Source organism: Nyctereutes procyonoides, unplaced genomic scaffold, assembly GCF_905146905.1.
Source record: "Nyctereutes procyonoides isolate TBG_1078 unplaced genomic scaffold, NYPRO_anot_genome, whole genome shotgun sequence".
Classification (NCBI taxonomy): Eukaryota; Metazoa; Chordata; class Mammalia; order Carnivora; family Canidae; genus Nyctereutes; species Nyctereutes procyonoides.
The window spans coordinates 5,945,849-5,969,886 of record NW_026575051.1 but is presented as its reverse complement, the minus strand read 5'-3'; the positions used below and the strand labels follow the sequence as shown (position 1 = coordinate 5,969,886).

General features: G+C 44.3%; 1 protein-coding gene across 8 annotated transcripts in view; it reads right to left on the bottom strand.

Moving 5' to 3' along the window:
- Window positions 1-8,246: 8,246 nt before the first annotated feature.
- Window positions 8,247-24,038, bottom strand: part of CUNH6orf89 (chromosome unknown C6orf89 homolog) — a 35,494-nt gene continuing 19,702 nt past the window's right edge. For all 8 annotated transcript variants that reach the window (XM_055330184.1, XM_055330183.1, XM_055330186.1 and 5 more), the window contains 5 exons: window positions 16,376-16,530; window positions 15,920-16,059; window positions 14,435-14,564; window positions 11,519-11,642; window positions 8,247-8,416 (listed from right to left, as the gene is read on the bottom strand). In XM_055330184.1, the coding sequence (XP_055186159.1) occupies window positions 8,328-8,416; window positions 11,519-11,642; window positions 14,435-14,564; window positions 15,920-16,059; window positions 16,376-16,530 (638 nt within the window). In that variant the 3' untranslated portion in view covers window positions 8,247-8,327. The remainder of the gene's footprint in view (window positions 8,417-11,518; window positions 11,643-14,434; window positions 14,565-15,919; window positions 16,060-16,375; window positions 16,531-24,038) is intronic.

The window sequence follows — 24,038 nt, the reverse complement described above, 5'->3', positions numbered from 1 at the left end:
AGATTTCACTATTCAACTATTAGAATGGCCCAAATCTGGAACACTGACACCAATGGCTGGTGAGGGTGTGGTGTAACAGGAATTCTCATTCATTACTGGTGGTAATGCAAAATGGTACAGCCATTTTGGAAAAGTTTGGCAGTTTCTTATAAAACTAAACATTACTCTTATCATATGATCCATCAATCATGCTTCTTTGGGTATTTATCCAACAGCACTGAAAACTGTGCCCATGTGAAAAGACACACACAGATGTTTACAACAGTTTTATTCATAATTGCCAAATCTTGGAAGCAACCAAGGTATTCTTCAGAAGGTGAATAGATAAATAAACTGGTATATTCAGACAATGGATAATCATTCAGCACTATAAAGAAGTGAGCTATTGTGCCATGAAAAAACACGGAGAAACCTTAAATGCATATTACTAAGTGAAAGAAGCCAATTTGAAAAGGCTACATACTGTATGAATCCAACTATCTGACATCCTGGAAAAAACTATGGAGACAGCAAAAAGATCAGTGATTGCCAGGGGCTAGTGGGGAGGGCAAAGCACAGGGGGTCTTTAGGGCAGTGAAACTATTCTGTATGATACTACAGTGGTGGATACATGTCATTATACATTTGTCCAAATCCATAAAATGCACACCAAGAGAACCCTAATGTAAACTATGGACTTTGGGTGATAATGACATGCCGATGTAGGTTCACTGATTCTAACAAATGTACCACTCTTTGACCAGTAGTGGGGAGACTGTGTTGGTGGGGTAAGGGTGAGGGGACAGAGGGTATATAGGAACTCTTTCTGCTCAATTTTGCTGTGAATGTAAAAGTGCCCTAAAAAATAGTTTTTGTAATGAAAGAAAGAAAGAAAGAAAGACCAGCCTAGATGTTTCCAGGAATTAGAGATGGTTCAGAAGAGGTAAGGCACAGTAAATGAGTGGAATGAGGCTGAAGCGGATGGCCAGGACTTATCCTGTGGGTAACGGAGAGTCACTGAGGAGTGCTGAGCAGGAAGGAGGCATGTGCTTTAGCAAGGGCACTGTTGGCCGCTCTGTGGATGGTGAATGGAGAGGTTGGAGTGTGCGAGAAACAGGCAACCACCGGCAGGGTCTAGGTAGGAGTGGAACAGCAAGGTTCTAGGGGTGCCTTGGTGGCTCAGTGGGTTAAGCATTTGCCCTCAGCTCAGGTCACAATCCCAGGGTTCTGGGATTAAGCCCCACATCAGGTTCCCTACTCAGTGGGGAGCCTGCCTCTCTCTCCCTCTGCCTGCCACCCTCTCTGCTTGTGCTCTCTGTCAAATAGGTGAGTAAAATCTTTAAAAAAAAGAACAAAATACTACAAAGCAGACGGAAGTGAAAAAGAGAAGATTCAGGAAGGAAGTAGTTATTCTCACAGAAGCCAAAGAAGGGAGATGCTGGCCCCCTCCCCTCCCCACCCCAGTCAGTGTCAAGTGCTACAGAGAAAGAAGGGGATGGAAAACTGGTGACTTTGTCATCTTTTCACATGGAATCAAGCCCCTCCCCCTTTTTTCTTGTTGAAGTCCAGCTTTCAAGAAATGAATAGCACTGTGGAATGAGATGATTTCTAAATTTTTGAAGGATATATATTAGCTGGAACAAAGAAGGATGAATATACATTTTGTCAAAACAAGTATTTTTAAAACTAACTCTGAACTTCTTGATTTATAATCCAAATAATCACGTTGAGCAGGATGTGACTTAGCTTCAATCAGAGAACAGTGGAATAAATGATGGCATATCCACACCCTGGAGTATCAGTCATTAAAAAGAAAGGAGTAGAGCTATGTCAGTGGACTTGAAGAAAACTCTGGAAGGTACTGAGTAGACAAAGCAACAAATTAGTGCCTCTGTTATGATTGCACTTCTGATAAAGCAATGACAAAAAACTTGATTTATGATCATGATTAGAGAGCACAGAAGAAACCTCAGAAAGATACACAGGAAGGCAGCAAGGATTGTGGGGAAGACAGAGGTTTGCAAAAAGCAACAAAGGAAAGTAAGATAGGACATTAAGCAGTATGTTAGAAACAGGTTGTTGTTGTTGTTGTTTTTAAAGATTTATTTTAGAGAGAGAGAGAGTATGATCCAGAGGGAGAGAATCTCCAGCAGGCTCCACTCTGAGCACAGAGCCTGATGTGAGGCTCCACTCAGAGATCAAACCTGAGCTGAAACCAAGAGTCGGACACTCAACCAACTGAACCACCCAGGCACCCCAAAAACCACCCAGGCATCCCAAAGGGAAGAGGCTGAGTGTTAGTTCTCTTTATGCATTTATATAAAACTTGTGTGTAGATTAAAAAAAAATTACAAAAAAAATATGAACGCACCAAAATGACTTAACTCAAACCTGTACTCAGCTAACTGAATGCCAAGAGTGGCCCTGATCAGTGGCAAGCTGGCTCCCATGGGCCAGCAAGGGACCTGGCTGTCCTACTCCAAGAACAGAGGACATCTAAAGGTCAGGTGACACTGTGATGGCATCTGGACCATGTGCAGCTACCTGGGGAGACAGAAAAAGGCACTGAGGGTCTCATTTAAATTCTGGGCAAAAGGCAGGGATGAGGGAAAAGAGGAGTCTGGGAGAGACTGGAAGCTGGGAGAGAATGTTAGAGAGGACCAAGGCCAGCAGGGACAGGTGACCGGGAGGCTCCCAGAAGGCCCCTTGGGGCTGGCTCACGAGTAGGATGTGGCCAGAGATCTCCTGAGTTATGGAAGAAGAGAAATCAGGCAATTTAAAAATGACACGGAGTATAGGAAAGTTCTTATCAACCAACATACACTTTTAATTGCAAAAGTAAAAACTTTCATTACATAAAACTTTAATTTACATACATTCTTTACATGGTGAAAGTCTTTACGAGTTTGCAGTACATTAAGTTACCATCAACATTCTGCACCGAACACATAACAGTGCATGCCATTTGGTGCATGCGCAGTTGGGACAGGTGTCGTCTCCCTCTGCCTACTGGGACCTTCCCTGGTTCCCTGAAGATGCACAGCAGCTGTCCTGGGTCCTGTCCCTGATGAAAGCAGGGAAGAGGCCGCGTGTTAGTTCCTAGCCTACTCTGCCCCTCCAGTCTCCTCTCCCCACAGGAGGGAAGGAGACTACAGCCAGCAGGTTTCTGGCAAAGTCTGGAGGGAAGTGCCAATTGCAAGACTAGGGGTTCTTGGGAATACCATGTGTCTGTCTGATTCTGTCACCAATTCTTGTGGATAAGTAAGTCTGTTCCTCAAAGGGCCAAAAGTGCTCTGAGGGGTTGGGGCTTGGAGGTTGGGACACTGCTGATCTTTGAGTAGAGGTGGCTTCACAAGATGACCACTCCTACTCCCTACCCCACAGAGCTGTTGTGAGGAAAGGACGTAAATGAGGCTTGGTACACAGTTGATGACCTGACTCTCCAGTTTCTGTCTGAAACTCTAGACTGGTTTCCCTTCTCTGCTCAGGTGCCTGCAGCTGGGGCTCACTCTTGGATTTACAGCTGCCGAATGACAGACACACAAAGTGCAGGAGGAATGGTCTCTGGGTGGTCCCCAGCCCCGCCATGTCTGAACGGTTCTGGGCCTCCACGAGCAGTTACATAACATTTCTTCTCTCCACTATTCTGAAAAGCTCTGGGCATTTCCCAGTCTCCAGAGAGGAAAATGACAGATGTATTTAGCTCTAATGCTTAAATTATGCAGGGAAGGGAAACCAGACTCTAAGGGACCCGGACAACAGACAAGCTGGCTGGACGGTGTCTCGCCAAGGCCAGCATATAAAACCAGACTGCATCCAAGGGTGGGCCAACTTGGGTATGATGCACAGCAGCGACAGCACCTGTCCATCTTCTTGGAGATACATTTGTGGAAGAAGCCACTAGATATCGGGAGGCTGGGGGTGAGAAGGCCGGGAGATGCATGCTGATGGCAATATTAGTGTACTCCCAGAGCCTCCCATTTCTCATGTGCTATAAGGCTATCCCTATAAGCACCAGCACCTTCCTAGCCTCCCTCCCCCAACAACCATCGGCACTGTGCACAACAGGCGCAGCTCCAGAGAATCTCAATCTAAAATGCCATCTAAACCAATTTTGCACTGTATGTCAACTAAAATTTAAAATTTAAAAAAGGAAAAAATGCCATTTAAAGCACATCTCACATAGCATTCCTTTGACCAATTTTAGTGGGTAGATGGGCCACCCTCAAAGTTAATGAGTGTGAACTTAAGAACTCAGGAGAGTTTCTCTTCCATCACTAGAGAGAGCTCAAAAGCCTAAAAGACCCCTCTGATTAGTAACTGATTCTCAAAAGGTGGCCCGTATTGCCTCTCTCCATGCAACCAGCAGGCAGTTCTGGCTCTTCCCCCTACAATGTGGCCGCTTCCTGCAGGCAAGGATTAGGTGAGAAGGTGAACATTTGCTTTGCGTTTTTGGATGTTCATTATGGAAGCCACTGGTTAAGGAGCAAATTCTCATCCCAGAGTGAGGATAGTAAAATGAGTGAGGCTATCACCTGCAGCTAAAGACGCTGAGAGTTTAAAAAAAACCAAAAAACAAATTGCTCCTACACAGAGGTCTATACTGGATTTGGGAAGAAGGGACAAGAAGACAGAGAGCTGAAAAACAAGTGAGGTAAACTCTAAGGGGAGTCACGACTGGAACTGGGCAGAGTCCCTCTTCTGGTCACACATCTGGAAACATGTGTGATGGGAAAATGGCTGGACACATAGTCATGTTCCAGCTACACTCACTCGTAAAGAGTTTTCAAATGGGGAGGGAAAAAAGTGAAAGGATTTTTATAAAAGTCATCTGGTTAGATCCTCTCCTCTTCCATCTCTGTCCAAAACAATCTTGAAAACAAACCCTGAAGAGTTCCTAGCTTGCTGACCCTCTCCGGAGGTCCTCCTGTCCCAGTGGGGGCACGCCCCAGGTAATGAAACCCACAGCCTCATCGTCCATCCTGGGGCACCACACTGTGCTGAAGCAGGGAAATGATATGCGGTAAAACCAACTACCTACTGACCAACAGTTAACTGCTCTAAACCCGAGTTTCATGTAAAATGAGGATCTAACACCTACTTGACAGTACTGAGGAAAGATGAAAGGAGATTACGTCTATCAAGGCCCTCTTAGAAAGGACTGGACAAACGTTACTATTCTTTCAGAAAATGACGCCAATTCTGGCCATTTTGTTTTTCACCAAATAAGTAGTTTTTTTTGTTTTATTTTTTAAGATTTTAAGTAATCTCTTCACCCAACATGGGGCTCGAACTTCCAACTGGAGATGAAGAGTGGCATGCTCCACTGACTGAGCCAGCCAGGCACCCCTAGATTCTGTTTTCATAAACCATATTATTTACTCCCTCCCTTCCCTAAAAAAATTGAGTGAGGAGAGGATAAGTTCTGCCTCTTTTTTTTTTTTTCTGCCTCTTTTTATAAGCCTGAATAGGTGTAATGTCTTGTCAATACTTGACCCCTGCAGATGTCAGGACACCTGGACATAAATGCTTCGACTGGTGCCAAAGCAGCCTTTCTCCCCAGAGAGCTGATCAGGGGATATAAGTCACTACCCTGGGCACCTACAAGAAAGTGGACCTAATTCATGTGTGGAGGTCACAACCATGTCACCTCTTAGTAAACACTCAACACATTTGTGAGCATTTTGTTCTTGTGTTGCAGCTTAGGGGTTGGTTAGGTAGTCCCACTATGCCCCCCCCCTCTTGATGACCCTCTTTTGCTGCCTGGGTCATATGGAGGGACTTCTGCTGCTTCCACAGAGGAGCAGAGAGCTGGGTGAGCAGCACCCTCACACAAAGCCTCAGGCTGGCAATCGAGGTCATTCCTGAGGGAAGCCATTCCTGTATTCCGCTTATCAGAATTGCCTTGAGAAGAAGGCAAATTACTTCTACATCTCCAGTAATTAAGAGTGGGAAACTCTCTTTGGAAAATTTCTTCCTTCACAGAAATCTACCCTCAATTCTGAATGGGACATATTTTAAGTTTAGAGTAGGAAATGCACGTAAGTCTCGCCTCATCTGCTGCCACGCCATTTTCTGTTGAACTGTAGACAGCTCAGGGGCTTAGGGCACTTTCCAGGGGATGCCTCAGGATGGCAACACATGCGAGGGTTTCTTAGTTATCAAAGTTTTGAGCTGAAGTGGATATTTTATGAACGTTTAAGATGTGAAGGGCAGGAGTGAAATGGGGAAGCAATCCAGGGTAACTCAAAGACAAAACAGAAATCTCAATCATCCAGTTTTTCTTCTAAGAAACCCTCTCTTTTGTTAACTCAAAGGACCTAATTTAAGAAAACTCTAGGAACTGGGATCCCTGGGTGGCGCAGCGGTTTGGCGCCTGCCTTTGGCCCAGGGCGCGATCCTGGAGACCCGGGATCGAATCCCACGTCAGGTTCCCGGTGCATGGAGCCTGCTTCTCCCTCTGCCTATGTCTCTGCCTCTCTCTCTCATTCTGTGTGACTATCATAAATAAATAAAAATTTAAAAAAAAAAAAAGAAAAGAAAACTCTAAAGAACTTGTTTACATATAATCCTTCTCCATGCGCAGCAGGGGTAAGGACACTGCAAAGGCTCTAAAAGCTTGCGCAAAGCTGGCCTCGAAATGATCCCTCTGATTTAGAACCTCTTAAATCATAACTGCTTAGCAGCATGACTTTTATATGTACAAAAATTTTTGTTTTTCCTGTATTAACCCACACAAGGCACAGACTGGTTTAAGGAAAAATTCCCTCCGGTACCATTTATCCTAGTTTTATTCACGTCTGCAGAGGCTGAATATTTCCACCTTAAGTTCTGTGAACCATTCTTGTCCCGTACAAGTATACAAACAAGCCCTCCAGTGCCTTGATGATCCCCAGTGCTGCTTAGGAGATGTGCTAAGAGAGGGCCCAGGGATAAGGTACAAGGGTGCCTTCATGGATGAAAAGCACCCTGCAAGGACTCATAGGTCCCTCTCTCACCACTGTCCGCATCTGGTCCATTAAATCTGCCATGGGTACCTGTACTCATCTGATTTCTGTAGTTCAGAACCAGGTGCAATGGTGGGTTGTCTTCAGCTTGGTGATGGCATGACTAAAGGCCAAGTATCTAGCAGCATCAATAAACGAATAAAGGGGGAAAAAAGAGGAAGAAAAGTATGCCCTATTTATACCATTTGATTGATACATATTAAAAGCACTTGGGGAAAACAATAAGCATAGTGAATCAGTCACCCAACTGAAAGAACATAGCTTTATGTCATTACAAATGATAAAAATACCTCACCTTGTTTCCTGGTACAAAGAGAGAAATAATTTTAAGACAGAGGATCCCACAGTCGCACACCCAGTTGGCAAATATGCTGGGCCTGGAGCTCCTTCCCCAACCACATTACAACATCAGCCTGACACATCTGTAAAACATCTTCCCTGCTGAAAGTTGGACCTTAAAGATCAAACCCGGGGAGGCACACACTCCCCAGGCCAGCACTCTAACTCGTCTCCTCTGAAGACACTTGGTAAAAGCAACCCAGTTGACAGAAGCAGTGCTGCCTCAGCAGTAACGGCTCTGGACCAGCCAGGGAGGGGGTCCAACTTCTGAGAAACCAGCCAGAGTGGCAAGTGAGAAGGGAAGGGAGCTAAAGGTGGGGATCGGGTATGGTGCATAAGAACCTGATCAAATGGAAGAAAGTGCTACCCTAGGAATTCGCGGTTCAATTATAATCAGACTCCAATCTGGCATCACTGAGACTCCCAAGAGTCAGGGACACTGGGAAAGCAGTGCATTTCTTGAGTGCAATGAGATTATTTAATCTTGTTTCACTGCTTCTAGATTCTACTCTGCTTGGGAAACTGCAGAGACTTCTTTAATCAGCCATGGTTTTCCAAAGTATAGGATGGTGTGACCAGTAGAGAGACAAGCAGGCCCACCTGGTAAGGGATGGCTCTGAAGTTGGGACCTGCTGTCTGCCCTCTCTGTGGCTAGGGAGCCAGCAGAGGGGATCATGCCATGCAAGTGAGGGAAGGCACCAATCTCGTTTCCTGCCGGAAGGGCAGCCTCAAGGCTGTGGCTCCAAAAGGTATAGAAGTTAGAAGAGCCCAGTCTCTCATAGACAGGTACTGGCAAAGTCCTGGCCAGGCAGCTAGGCTGAAAGAGTCGGGAGGGCCAAGATCTGGCCAGTGCCTCCAGCATATAGCTGGCTCATTCATGCATGCATAGGGCAGGTAACTAAGTAACCTTGGCAAGTGGTTTCATCGTTTTTTGTTTTTATTTCTCCCCTTTCAAGCTGGTCTTCAGCTCTCAAAGTTGTTCCTCTGTATAGTTCTTGTTTCCTATAGTTCTGAGAGGGTGGTTCCATCGCAGATGACCAAAGGCTGGACCCCTCTGGCTATAACGTAGGCCTTCCTGGCACCGGCATAGCCTTGAAGGGAAACAGCAACAGGAAAGCAGGTGAATGTCAGGGATGGGGCACACCTGTGGGCACCAGCAAGGCAAGTCTGCCCAGCATAGCATTCCCAGTTATCAGTCTTCTCTGTAACCTGACATCCAACAGGAGCCACTGTGAACCAAAGTGCTTCATTCAGGAGGTTTACAAGGGCAGGATGCTCTAGATAAGGCTGGTGCCGGGCATCGATTCTCAGGGCTGCCTCATCTTTATCAGCAAGGAAGACAGGACGAATTCTGAAGGGGGAGCACAACACCCCCCTTCACCATCCAATTCTCCTAATGTAATCTGTAACACCATCCCATTATAGAACATCCAGATTAGCTCAAACCAGCATTTCCTAACTTGTGTTCTGCAAACAGCATCCTGTAACATAGTCTAAGGAAAATGGGTTCCACTGTCAAGTAGGTTTAAGAAACATTAGGTTCCTCCAAGGCTTCTGGAGCCTTTTGTTTACTAATGTGCACTATGTATTGACAAGACAGACAAAACAAACAGACAAAGAAAAAAAAAAAAGATAGTTCCCAGAATCCACTGACTCAAGAGCCTTACACTTGCCAAGGGCCTTTCTAAGGGGTTCCTGTTCCCAATCCCAGGGTCATCAGTGATCTGACGAACTGTTTAGGAAACATTGACCTATATTATGATGAGTGGTGTAAACTTAAAAGCTTTAAAAACTTGAACACTTAAAAAAAAAACTTGAATGCTTCAATAATCTCTCAATGGAAAATCTTCTAGAGTATGGTGTACCTTACCTATCTTTAAACTGAGAGCACTGAATAGAACTTAAGCTCTATTTGGTGACTCAAGAAAGGTCACTATGAGCAGTGACTCGTCAATCATGGCACCAGAGTGGGCTTACCCCTACATCATTCTTGAAAATGCCTCTCATCACAGGTTTCCTGGTGATCAGTGTCCCTGTCCTCTTCCTTCAAAAAACAATGCTTACTTTGTCAAAAACCACAGCGTCCAGGACACCTGGGTGGCTCAGCAGTTGAGTGTCTGCCTTTGGCTCAGGGAATGATCCCAGAGTCCCCAGATCAAGTCCCATATCGGGCTTCCTGCATGGAGCCTGCTTCTCCCTCTGCCTGTGTCTATGCCTCTCTGTGTGTCTCATGAATAGATACATAAAATCTAAAAACAAAAACAAAAAACAAACCACAGAGCCCGCTTGTCACAGTGCCATTCTTAAGGATCCCTGGAGTGCTAGAGCTGCCATCTGTCCTATAAACAGCATTGAATTACTCCCCTTCGCTGTCAGGGTCTGTTTTCCTGTCCTCGTCTCTTTTATTTATGTGTTTATTTATTTTTAAAGGCTTTATTTTTATTTATTTATTTGAGAGAGAGAGTGTGTGTGTATGCGTGCACAAGCAGCAGGAGGGGCAGACACAGAGGGAGAAGCAGACTCCCCAATTGCTGACCAAGCCTGATGCAGGGCTCGATCCCAGGACCCTGAGATCATGACCTTACCTGAAGGCAGAAGCTTAATCAACTGAGCCCCCCAGGAGTCCCTCTTGTCCTTGTTTTTAACTGCAGCAGCCACAGCCATGGCTTCTATTACTGCCACTGCTTTAGAAACCCACTATCTTCCCTATCACCCCCTACCCAGCTCTTCTCTCAGACCTGCTTTCTTCCTACTGTTCTAGTCAGCTCCCCCATCCCTTCTCTATGTCCCTGGCCTGTGGCTGGCTATTCACGGACACTGCCGCCCACAGAGCTCCTCTCCTGGTCTGCAAACTGGCCAGTGACAGCACTATAGGCTATCATGCTCGGGATCTGAAGTTTTTCTGCACTATTCCCACCAGACTTTGATGCTCAAAGCTTCTTTGATCACTGCCAGTCATCCATTTATTCCCCTTAATTCTATAATTGGCATTCTAGAAGTTTGTGGGATCCAGAAACCTAAAATTTGGATAACTGAGGTGTTTCTGTAGTTGTCTGAACTCTCAGACATTTGTAGAACATAAGACAGAAACTTTTTCAAGCATAACTACACATTCTCAACCCGAAATGCCACTCAACTTGTGTAATAGTCAGGCCTCGTGGCAGGGTCACTTCACTACAGGAAAACAGCTTCAGAACAATTTCTACACAAAAATCCTCCTTTTTGCAGTAATTCCCAAGGGCCAGGCCAGCTGTGCTCCATTATCAGTTAATGCTTAATTTGTGCATTATTTTCATTTCTAAATTGAAATACATTATGTAACATGGATTAAAGCTAGTCACAGTCTGTAGTCTGTACCCTATTCCCAAATGAGGAAAAAGGTTTCCAGAGACTGGGGTCTTCTAAAAGGTAAAATTAAAAGAAATCAGTTGGGAAAACCAGCCTGGGGTCTATTGGGGGCATTAGGCTTCCCCTGGGCTTCTTAAGGAAGAAACACAGAGGTGACACTTGGTATTTGCTTCTGCCAAGAAAACTTTACTGTCAGACTGATTGCTATGGACAGCAGTTGATTCAAGTCTGTTTCTTTGGACTAGGTTGTTAGAATATAATGCACAGAACAGGCCACAGTTGGGAAATCACAGAGCCAAGGGTGAGTCATGACTGTGAGGCTGGGCCTTGGCTGTGAGACCCACACAGAAGGTATTATTTCCCCATGGGCTGTTGCCCTTGCATACTGCTTGCATTGTCTTATTAGCAAAATAGGCACAGAAAGGGTTTCCTGGAATCTAGAATTGTACCTCCCCTGGCCTGACTCTGTTGAAGGAGACACTTAAAGCTTTGCCTAGCTGATGGTGGGAACTTGAGATGGTCTGGGTCTCAATTTCCTCATCTGTAAAATAAAGGACTGCTATAAGTATTTTCCATAATGCCTTCTAACTTGAAATTTCTAAGATCGATGGACATATCATCCATTCTAAATGTAAATACAAGGCATTTCTCTGTGCTACGTTCCTCCTTAGCATAAATATTGTTCTATTTAAGCATAAATATTAACTGTATCCGTAAAAGAATGCTAGTTTTGACTCTACTTAATTGAAACTTTGTGAAGACCACATTTAATTTTCACAATATTTTTTGAGTTAAAAACTACAAAGATCTTGTGACTGACCTTGCCCTCTGGGGGCCCCACCTACCAATATCCCCTGGCTCTAGTGGCATCGCCACAGACTGGCAATGTCTTCGGCACTGGACAGGAGGGATGAACTGCAACATGGCCTCACCACTGCCAATGATAAACAGGTCATGCATCCTATGCATCTGGAGGAAAAAAAAGGGAGAAGGAAAAGGAAACAAAATAAAACTCAGTGGCATGGGAGAGTAACATACAAAATTATATATATGTTTCTGACTTTTCTAGCAGCCTAAGCAAAAAGGAAAACAGAACCAATGACACAATTCACAATTATGCCGGAATGACAAAAACAAAGTTTCTCCTAAGCCTGGCATCTCCTAGTACTGAGACCGGGTTAAAATCCCTTCTGTGTGTTCTCCTAAAGAAACACTGTGATTTAGTGGGAGACATCTTCAACACCAGCCCTAATACAGATCTAGCATGAGCTTCATAATTCATGGCTATTTCTAGCCACAGCTCCAAAGTAGGTCAAAGGCAAATTATCTAGGTACAATTTAACAGAAGTCTAGGAGAGGCCAACACATAGTGGTCTAAGTACACAATCTTCTGAGGGTCTGGTTGGATCCAGACTTTTCAGAGTCTGCATATCTTTGGGCAATGTTCCATGGAATATTACTTCTTATTGCCAGGGTTTTGATGAGAATCAAACAGCAGGAAGTTCAGGTTCACACTTTCTGGCAAGACATAGGTGAACAGAGATATCATATTGCTGATTAAAAACTAATGACGGTAAGACTGGGCTTAGATTTTGAGTATTAAGGAGGCAACCAGCCTGTGCACCTGCACAGGTTACCTACTGCACTTATGAGGGCAGACTACCACCACCATTGGGCATTAAGTGCAACCTGCACTTAATGTGTGGCTAGTACGGCTGCAAAACCTGATGCCAGTGGACAGGGAGCAGGAACAAAGGGAGAGGCTAAAAACAAACAAACAAACAAACAAACAAACAAACAAACAAACAAACAGAGAGAGGCTAGGCTGGTCTTGCTCAGGCATTTCTTCCTACCTAGATAGTGAGAGAAAACCTCCAGGGCTTCCCCTCCCTAGGCCCTCCAGGAAGAGCCTTTCTATGTCCATATAATGAAAGGGTCTGAAGTCTGACTCCCCGGGCCACATCCCGGTTTAGTACTGAGGCCTTCCAGAGCCTTGTTTTTGGCCCCATCTTCTCCTGTCCCCAAACCCCATTTTTCTTGCTCCTGCAGGCCCTGGCCAGGACTCCGTTTCCGTGGCAACACCAGAGCCATTCAACTGCCACTGTGGTGACAGCAGGAGGACTAAGGCAGGCTAGTGGCTTGCAATTGATGGGCAGAGGCCCTACAGTCTTAAGGAAATCCCAGGAGACCAAAACCAAATAAATGCAGTTCTTCATACAGGCCCGAGAGGGGGAAGGACCCTGTGCCTCTACACCCAGGATGGGAAGAACCAAATAACAGGATGGAGCAGGCCAACCCCAGGCAACACTGTGAACTGGGTGAAGTGGGCCTTGGAGCCCCTCACCTCTTATGATTGGATCCCCACTTCTTGTCTTCTATCCCAAGGTTGCCTCTGGGATCCGAGGCCCACAGACATATGACTTTACCGGGGTGGAGAGCTCAGGGATATGGACAACAGGGTGGAGTAACAAGGCTGTAGAGAAAGGAGAGCCTGGGCCAAGGCGGGGAGCAGATGCTCTAAGAAACAAGACTCTCAGGATTTTTGCCTATTTGGACCACTCCCCTTCCGAAAACATGCTTGAGTACCACAAGATGACTCTGATAGACATCTGAGTAACTTAGTATTTACCCTTTTGGCTGAGATTCTTGGTGTCCCTATTAAGCAGACTGGTGAAATTAACTTCAGATTCAAGTGGGAAAATCAAGATAAAGATTAAAGCTCTCGCCCAGAATTATATCATAATTGTGAAGATGAAATCATACTAGAGCCCTGAGTTCTAGACGGGGACAGCAGAATAAACTTCTCTAAAATCTGAGGCAAGAGCCCAACACCTCCACCCTACTGCTGGCAGACAGAAGTTCTTACTTCTAGACAAAATGATTGTTTTTATAGGCTTTGAAATTCCTTTAATACGATTCAGCAAGTTTGGAGCCAAAGAATAGTATTGGGAGGGTGAAAACACAACCCGGAGTTGGTAAGGGTCACAGTTTGGGAAATTTCATCCTTTTAATTCTTCCAAACCAACCTAAATTCAAAAACCTTCCTTGGGAATGAGATTTAACAAGAGAGCAATTCAGAGAAAAGTAAACAGACACAACATAGAACAACTTTACCCAGTCCACCGGCCCCAGAGAGGTAAATGTGGGCTCTGGGTACTTGGCCATGGACTTAAGTAAGAAGTGTTGCTACCCAAACTGGTTGGCCTGCCTTGGGCATATCCTGTCAACCCTTTTATCCCCAAACCTCTCAAGCTTTTTGCTTTTCCCAGTTCTCCACTTGAGGTTTCTCATTTATTTCTGGGGAAAGTGAACCTGGGGATGGGGGCGGGGTAGAGCCTTCCTGTTAACTTGCTGTGTCCTTGGGCAAATCATTTACTTTCTCTGGGGCTCAGTGTCCTTATCCACAAAATGAGTAAGTTGGGCTACTCATTTCCAGCTTGCCTGCTTTCTCCTTTGACGTAGGGAACTCAGACTAGCTACAGCTTGGGTCCCTTCAAATTTCAGGATTTTACTTCCTAATGTAGAAAAGCAGCTTGATCTCAGGTGTCAAGGGCAGGAAACAGATTTGTAAGGTAACCAGACTTTCGGTAAGCATGCCTTCATAAAAGGGTGGGCCACTGCAGGGGAGAGAACTTTAGATTATGTGGGTGTCCCTTTAATTCACCCTCTGGGTTGACATGCAAGGAAGGGAGGGATTATGACATCAGACCAGGTGCCAAAAGAGGAAAATTCTAGACCCAAGTCCTCTCAAAATGTCCTACCTTACTACCCACAATAGGTTCCGGTTGAAGAAGGAAGCACTTTTTTAAGGAGGCATCTTTTGGAAATGGCAGGTAGGTGAAAACAGGAAAAAGCTCGCGTAAAATGTGTGATCTGTTTAGAGGTCTTCTCCTGTAAAAGTTTGAAAGAGACAAAAGTAATTCAGCTGGGCGAGCCAGCCTCTATCTCCATGACTAACAGAGAGCTAAGCAAGGGTGGGAAAACTGTGGGTGGTAGGTAAACAGGGAAAAATATCAGGACAATATCTCAAGTATTAGGTTCGTGAAGAACAGTCATGCCAAATCAATTAATTGTGACACGCACACATACACACATAACTCCACAGCCCTAATTTGTACGTGTGGGTGGGGTGTTTATAAAATCCAGCTAAAACAACATATAGAGGAAGGAAAGAAACGGTCCATTCATTTCATCTTGGAAAAGAGACTGAAGTAAACTATAGTAGACCAGGCGGGAGAACAGGAGGGGGGAGTAGAAGGAAGACAAAAATCATGAACTTTCTTCTAAGGTGGTATGGCATGCAGTGGGACGCCTGACTAGCTTAACTAGAGTATTCGATCATGCATATAAATGGCAAATTTTTAAAAAGACAAGCACTGAGAAATTAGCTAACAAGAAGTCAAAAAAATCCAATTTTAATTCTCTCTTGGAAAGGTTCTAGATGGAAACTGGCTTTCCTCTTTTTTCTAGAGAGCAACTTTCACCCTAAGAAATGGACTAGGTTTTCTTTCTTTTTTTTAGATTTTATTTTATTTTTTTAGAGAGTGAGCACAAGCAGGGGAGGGGCAGAGGGAAAGAAGTGAACTCTTCACTGAGCAGGGAGCCTGATGGGAGGCTCAGTCTCAAAACTCTGAGATCATGACCTGAGCTGAAATCAAGAGTCGGACGCTTAACTGAGTCACCCAGGTGCCCCAACCATGTCTTCTACTGGACACAGAAAGGAAGAAGGAGACAGACCTGGATTTTAATCCTGGCTGGGTAACCTTAAGCAAGGTACTTAACTGATCTGAAAAATGACAATGATAATTCCTACTTCCTGGAGCTATTATGAGCATCATTAGTGAGGAACAGACACTAACGACTAAGGCACACAGCCTGGCAAACAAGTGCCAGGAAATGAAGTTTCCCTTCTATTATTCATGCTTTCTCATTAGCCCTCAAAACTCAGGAGCATTCTGTACAAACAATTGCTAAACATGTACTCAGAAAAAAATTGTATTAGGCAAGCTCAATATTCACTCATGGTGACAGCCTTCTGGAGACACCTCTTTTGATTCATCCTCTTTATTCCTCATTGATGAGTTTTCAACAGTGAGCTCCTGAGTATCATTTGACTTGAAGAGTGTACTGGAGAGTGCTTACCTGGCACAAGGCATGGGAGCTCTCAGTGGTGGCTAGTACTGTTTTGATGTCTGGTCTGCCCCCTTTCTACCACATGTTGGCTAAGTGCCCTTTTCCACACTCACCACGGATAAGGAAATGGGAACCACCGTTCAGGAAAGCAGCGCCACCACTTGGTGAAAAACCCTTCAGTGAAGCCTTCTGTTACTTCAGGATACCAGCACAGAAAATGCTGAAGCTCCTCTGATAACAAGAGCTGTCCCGTCTTGGCAAGGCAGAAAACAAAAGCAAGAAAAAAAACCAACACAGGATTACTTCTCAGCAATGTCAGAGCTTGATGCTTTCTAGCCATTTTAAACAGATAATCTTTTTTTTAAGACTTTATTTATTCATGAGAGACACAGAGAGAGAGAGGCAGAGACACAGGGAGAGGGAAAAGCAGGCTCCCTGTGGGGAGCCCAATGAGCAACTCGATCCCAGGACCCAGGGATCACACCCTGAGCCGAAAGCAGACGCTCAATCACTGAGCCACCCAGGTGCTCCATTAAACAGATCAGTGGACAATCAGGCTTCTTGCTCACCTTGATCACCAGAGGATGGAATCTCTCAAATTTCTTCGGGGTATCTTCCAGGAGCATTACCTTGAGGGGTAATTTCTGGGCACAGCCAGTGCAGTTGGCAGGGATGGGGTTGGACTCATTCTGCTCACAGCTGTTTGTCCACCAAGGGTCAAAGTCTAAGAGGAAGGGATATGGAGAAGCCAGATACAGGAAGAACACAGCAGGTAAATCTTCAGCCTCAGCAATTTAAGTAAAAAAGGAAAGATGAAAATTTTTTAAAAATATTTTTAGATTTATTTTATTAATGAGAGACTCAGGGAGAGAGGCAGAGACACAGGCAGAGAGGGAGAAGCAGGCTCCATGCAGGGAGCCTGACGCGGGACTCGATCCTGGGTCTCCAGGATCACACCCTGGGCCGAAGGCAGGCGCTAAACCGCTGAGCCACACAGGCATCCTGAATTTTTAAAAGCTAACAATGATGAGCACTGAATCACCTCTGAAAAGGTACATATGAAATAAGTAGCCTCAGGGCACCTGAGTGGCTCTGTTGGTTGAGCGTATGCCTTTGGCTCAGGTAATGATCCCAGGGTCCTGGGATTGAGCCCCAACATCAGGCTCCCAGCTCTGCGGAGAGTCGCCTTCTCTCTCTCCATCTGCCTGCCACTACCTCTGCTTGTGCTCTCTCTCTCTCTCTCAAATAAATAAAATCTTTTTTTTTTTTTTTAAAGTAGCCTCTGAAGAGGGAGTAGAGGACATAAGGGATGGGAGTGGGTGGAAGAGGTATGTTCTTCTGTATATTCTACATTTTGTCAAAAATATTTTTTAATATGTACATGTATCTCCTAAGTCCAATCAACAATGTCAGCCAGTTGGAGAAGATACTCAGTGACATGTGGCTGGAGATACAGCTCTCCCACTGTTTTTTTTTTTTTTTTTAAGATTTTATTTATTTATTCATAGAAACAGAGAGAGAGAGAGGCAAAAACACAGGCAGAGGGTGAGGGAGAAGCAGGCTCCATGCAGGGAGCCCGATGTGGGACTCGATCCCGGGTCTCCAGGATCACACCCCAGGCTGCAGGTGGTGCCAAACCGCTGCGCCACCGGAGCTGCCCATCTCCCACTGTTTTCTAACCAGTGACCCACATGTCTGAAAGTCTATAGCACATAAAGGCGAGGCAGGTAGAAAGGGTGGTCCCACCATCAGTGATGAGCCCCAATGTGTGTTTTCTTAAAGTGGAGGCCAGGATGACTCTGGGAAAGAATGAGAAAAGAGGGCAGAGAGAAAGGATGGAGAGGAAACAGGACTTCTCACAGGCCCATCTCTGGTGTAAAGTGAATTGCATGTGCCCATTAAGACAGTGCTCCATGGGGCACCTGGGTGGCTCAGTCGGTTAAGCATGTTGACTCTTGGTTTCAGCTCAGGTCATGATCTCAGGGCCGTGGGATCAGGCCTGGATGGGCTCTGTGTTCAGTGCGGAGTCTGCTTGAGATTCTTTCTCTGCTCCTGCCCCCCGCAAGCCTATTCTGCTCTCTCTCAAATAAATCTTAAAAAAAAAAAAAAAAAAAGACAGTACTCTGTCCCAGCTCAGGTGTGGGTAGGGCCTACTGACCATGGTGTCTACTCCCAAGGACTAAGGGTTGGTGAGCAAGGGAAGAACGGCTCATCAGTCCTTGATGTGAGTGCTAGTTGCCTCCGTCTTTGTTCTCTGGCTGGTCCTCTGCTGAAGGAAGGGTTGGCTCGTCCTCTCCAGACAGCCCTTCTCAGTTTCCCTGTGTTCCTTCCTTCTGACACTATTCTGTTTCTAATGTTATTGCATTATTTCTTGTTTGCTTTCTGTTCCACTCTGGGTTTCATCTGTGTTCTCTGAGATATGTGCTTATGATAAACTCTAATTTGGATCCAAAATTTTCACAAATGTTTTCTGATTAAAGCCCAATGGAAATCAAGTCAGGAGAAGGCCTAGAATAAATGACACACAGACCACCAGATGTGGCTGAGATGAAGTCAATTCGCTGAACCAATAAACGCACTTGGAAACTGACTCTTAACCACAACACATTTGCTGTAGTCGACAGCAAGTGCTTTTTCCCTGTTTTCTTAAGGCAACAGTAGTGGGGTGGAGGAAATCCCCACCAGGGAAGGACTGCGTTTGTTCTCAGCTTGTCTCCTGAGCACACCCTCCAAACACCCTTCATCTCTTGCAGACAGAACCTGTGTTTCCTTGGGGCAGCTGCCACCTCCCTTTCTCATGTGCCTCAGCTGTGGGCAGACTGCCACCCTTATCCTTCCAGGGGCTTCCTGGGACAGCCAGAAACCCTTCTGTGGCAACTGTTTTAGGTGGCACATCAAGGCTACAAAGTTATGCTTATTTTTGTCTTCCGGATTCTTTTTTTTTTTTTTTTTTTTTTGAGAGAGAGATTGAAACGATGGGGCAGGAGCAGAGGGAGAGGGAAAGAAGGAACCTTAAGCAGGCTCTCTGCCCAGCACAGAACCTGACTCAGGCTCCATCTCACAACCCTGAGATCATGACCTGAGCCAAAACTGAGAGTTGCATGCTTAACTGACTCAGCTACCCAGGTGTACCTCTTCTGGAATATTTTCAAATGTCCTTCATTAGAGATCAAATATGAAGATTTCTTGCCCAAATATTAGCACTTTGGGTAATGGACATACAATGAGGCATAAATAATCCTAACAATATGTTATAATTGTACAGCATTTCAGTTTCCAAAGTCCTTGTGAGGGAGTTCAGAGGAAGGAAGGGGAAAGGAAATAGATGTGCTAAGTGTCAGGCCCTGTGCTGGTCATGTTCGCATGCTCTATCATTTATTTTTTACTGTATAACTATTGAGAAGGCATTGCTCTTCTCCCTTTACAGACGAGCAAGTGGAGACTGAGGGGCAATAGGAGTTACCAAGGCACCAGAGTGTGCTGGGAAGACCACAGAAGGGGTGAGGGCGAAAATGAAAAGTAGCTGCCAAAGTAGCTGCTGAGGAAGGTTGGGAAGCCCCCTGCAGGGAATGAAGCAATTCTGACTCTGAGCAAAACAAGGAACCAGCAAAAGCCTTTGGGTAGGGGTTTCCAATGCTTTAGGAATGTTATTGTGGGCTGTGTATAAAGTGTTTGAGAAGAGAGAGGCTTGGAAGAGAAAGACCAGGTTGTACTTTGTTTTTGTCCTCTTGTTAGAGGGGCGGAAGTTATACTGTGATGAGAGGGGACATATAATGAGAGGTAAACTGAGGCAGCGACAGTAAAATCTATAGATCTAAGCAGCGCTACAAGAATGCTTGCGTGCTGAGACTGCCCAAGCATACCTTGCCTAAGAGAGCCTGAATGCAGGACATGCTTGAGACCCACAGATTTATCATGCCATGTTCCTGCAGGCATGTGTCCTATTCCAACTAAATCAGTTAATTGCAGCGATTTTTCCAGGAGATGAGTCAAGTGTCAGGAGAAAGGGGTATGTTCTCTTGGTTCACACAAAGGTGCTTCAAGGGCTGGCAGCATGTGATTCTGAACCTAAAAGCATGGAGAGATTATTTTAACTGTGACTTACTTATTTAATTTCAGTTTCATTCTGAGCTTTTTAGACACTCTTGGGATTTCTAGGTAGAAATGCCCTGAAAAGCAGGTGGAGGAAGAAAACTCTGGAAAAGAAAGATCAGGAAAGAAAAAGAAAGACTAGAGTACTACAAAGATGACTCAATAAGGTGTCAGAATGTGAGATATACACATCTAGACACACAAACATCAATTACTTCTTTCTCTCCTCACCAAGTCATTTCAAAACTGAAAAGGAAAATGGCCTCATTCATAACTAGTCATCAGTTTCACAGGAAAGGTAAAACTATAGAATTTGACTGGAGGACATAAAATAAGACCTGAATAAATAAACATACCATACCATGATCCCAGGCAGGAAGACTAGGTATTATAGAGAGGCCAAGTTTCCCCAAAAATATATTTAGTAGAACTTGGATAGCCTCCCATCAGAGTTTCTTACTGGTCAAAGTTGGGTGGAGGGTTGGGGCTGTGATAATCTCATTCTGAAGTTCATTTAGAAAAGTGAATGTGTGAGAACAGCAATGCAACAATCCATCCCCTGCCCAAATTAACTCCAGAAATAATTTCAGGGACAGAAGGCATCCTTGGTAATACAAATGACTTACAAAGTATGGTCCCTGCTTCAGAGCTATTGAGGACACCCCCCCTTGGGGATAGATACCATTAGAGAGTACAGTAAGAGCCCACGTGATAGACCCTGTGCAGATGGCAGACCTGAGGACCCTCACCCCTGACTACTCATAGGTCACTGGATGGCTCAAGCATCTCTCCATGCTGGGCATGAAGAGGGCAGGACAGGAGGGAAAGGGCATTATTTTGCGTTCTATTAGGGAGGCCTGGGTGGCTCAGTGGTTGAGTGCCTGCCTTTGGTTCAGGGCGTGATCATGGAGTCCTGGGATCAGGTCCCACATCAGGCTTCTTCCTGCATGGAGCCTGCTTCTCCATGTGGTCTCTGCCTCTTTTTGTGTCTCTCACGAATAAATAAATAATTAAAAAAAAAAAAACAAATAGTTTTAGGGGCAGCCTGGGGGGCTCAGTGGTTTAGCGCCTGCCTTTGGCCCAGGGCGTGATCCTGGAGACCCAGGATCGAGTCTCATGTCGGGCTCCCCTCCCTGCATGGAGCCTCCTTCTCCCTCTGCCTGTGTCTCTGCCTCTCTCGTGAATAAATAAATAAAATCTTTGAAAAAACAAACAAAAAAAAAACACCCCAGTTTTATTGAGATTTAATTCCCAGACCATAAAATTCATTCATTTAAAGTACACAATTCAGCGGCACCTGAGTGGCTCAGTCAGTTAAGAGGCCAATTCTTGGCTTTAGCTCAGGTCATGATCTCAGGGTCCTGAGATTGAGCCCCAGAGTTGTGCTCTGCACTCAGTGGGGGGGTCTGCTTGAGATTCTCCCTCTGCCACTCCCCCTGCTCACACTTTCAAATAAACAAATCTTAAAAAAAAAAAAATAAACCACTTAGGGGCGCCTCAGTTGGTTAAGCATCTGCCTTCAGCTAGAGTCCTGGAATGGAGTCCCACGTCAGGCTCCCAGCTCAGTGGGGAGCCCGCTTCTCCCTCTGCCCTTCTCCCCTCCTCATGCTCTTTCTCTCAAATGAATTAAGTTTTTTTTAAAAAAACTGAAGTTTTAGTGGCTTTTAGTATATCCACGGAAGTGTAATAACTATCACTATTACATAATATTAAAACCATTACATAATATTAAAACATTTTCATTACCTTAAAAAGATATCCTATACCAGGATGCCTGGGTGGCTCAGCAGTTGAGCGCCTGTCTTCAGCCCAGGGTGTGATCCTAAAGTCCCAGGATGGAGTCCCACATTGGGCTCCCTGCATGGAACCTGCTTCTCTCTCTGCCTATGTCTCTTCCTCTCTCCCTATGTCTCTCAAGAATTAAAAAAAAAAAAAAGAAAAAAATATATCCTATACCTATTAAGACACTTTTCCCATTCTAACCCCTCTCCCGCCAGCCCTAAGCAACCATTAATCTTTTAGTCTCCAAGGATTTGCCTATTCTGGTATTTCAAAGAAATGGAATCGTACAATATACGGTCATTTGTGTCTGGCTTCTTTCGTTCGGCCTGTTTCCAAGGTTCATCCATCCTACGGTGCATACTGGTTGCCCTTTTCTTTCTATTGCCAAGTAATATTCCATTACATGGATAAACTACATTTTTACCCTGGGGCTACTATGGACAACACTCCTGTGAATATTTGCATGCAAGTTTTTGAGGACATGTGTTTTCAATTCTTCTGTGTACATACCTAGGAGTGGAATGACTAGGTCATTTGGTAACTCTGTTTAATTTTCTGAGGAACTGCCAAACTGTTTTCCAAAGCAGCTGTACTATTTTACATTCCCATTATCTGGATATCCTTTTTGGAGAAATGTCTATTCAAATCTTTTGCCCATTTTTAATTGGGTTATTTCTCTTTCTACTATTGAACTTTAAGAAAATAAATTCTTGGAAAAGAAAAAAAATAACAAGGAATTTGCTCTTCTAGATGTAAAAACAGCATTCTATAAAGCCACTGTAATTAAAAGAGTGTAGGCAAACTTCACTATTTACAGATTTCGATCTGTGAATATGTCTATTCCCTGAAATTTATTTGTAATCCCAATCAATTCTTGTGGTGCTTTTGCAGGCATCCCCAGCCATGCAGGGTGGCAAATCTTAGCTGAGGTGGGTTAGCTGAAGTGGGTTTTCCTTGCAACTCTCAAACCGTAAACAAATGTCCTTTTTGCTATGTGCTGCTACATTCTTTGCATTCTTATTATGATTTTGCTGTTTAGAATGGTTCCCAAGGAGGCTATCATTTGTGAGGATACTGGCATATGGAAACTCCCTGTACTTTCTGCTTAATTTTGCTGTGAACCCAAAACTGCTCAACAAGTAGTTTGTTAATTAACAAAGGGCCTCTGAGCATAGTGCAAATGAAAGTACTCTCTAGCATTCCTAAGTGTAAGCAAGCTATGTGATGTGCCTTACAGAGAAAATACACCTGTTAGATAAGCTTTTTTTAGGCATGAGTTATAGTGCTGTTGACCGTGAACTCTGTTATTGAGTCAACAATCTATATTAAATAAAGTATCTTTAAACAAAAACATACATAAAACAAAAGTCAAGTATTCATCAATTGATGAAAATGTACCTAGACATTCTCAGGAACCTAACTCTGATTTCCCCTAAGGGCAATAAGTCAATATGCACTAATTCACTGTTTGCCAGGACTTTATAGAACATAACTACAGAAAATAATGAGAATCAACTGTATGATTTTATAAAGCAACAGACAAAAAGTTGGCAGGGACTTTATATAACATAACCATAGCAAATAATGAGAACTATGTTCTAATAAAGTAACAGACAAAAAGTTTAATAAAACCAAATGAAGATGGGATCCCTAGGTGGCTCAGTGGTTGAGTGCCTGCCTTCGGCCCAGGGCGTGATCCTGGAGACCTGGGATCAAGTCCCACATATCGGGCTCCCTGCATGGAGCCTGCTTCTCCCTCTGCCTGTGTCTCTGCCTCTCCCTCTCTGTCTCTCATGAATGAATAAATAAAATCTTAAAACAAAAAAAAAAAAAAATGAAGAATGCAGTTAACAAATCCAGTAGAGGGGTCCCTGGGTGGCTCAACGATTTAGCATCTGCCTTTGGCCCAGGGCATGATCCTGAGTAGCCGGATCAAGTCCCACATCCAGCTCCCTGCATGGAGCCTGCTTCTCCCTCTGCCTGTGTCTCTGCCTCTCTCTCTCTCTCTGTGTCTCTCATGAATACATAAAATCTTTAAAAACAAAACAAAACATATCCAGTACACACACACGAGAATATTTAATTTGTAATAAACGTCAATTTTAATTCAGCGGAAAAAGAACAGATACAGTAAATGATGTTGGGACAAGTAGACACCTATTTGGAAGAAAATAAAGTTTGATCCTTTTCACTATACATTGAAATAAATTCTAGATAAAGATTTAAATGGATAAAACAAATTTTTAAAAATAGAGGAAAGTATGAGATGATTCTTATAATTTTGGGAGAAATAAAGGCTTCCTAAGCAAGACACTAACAAGATGCCATGAAGAAAAAATGGGCAGATTGAGCCAATAT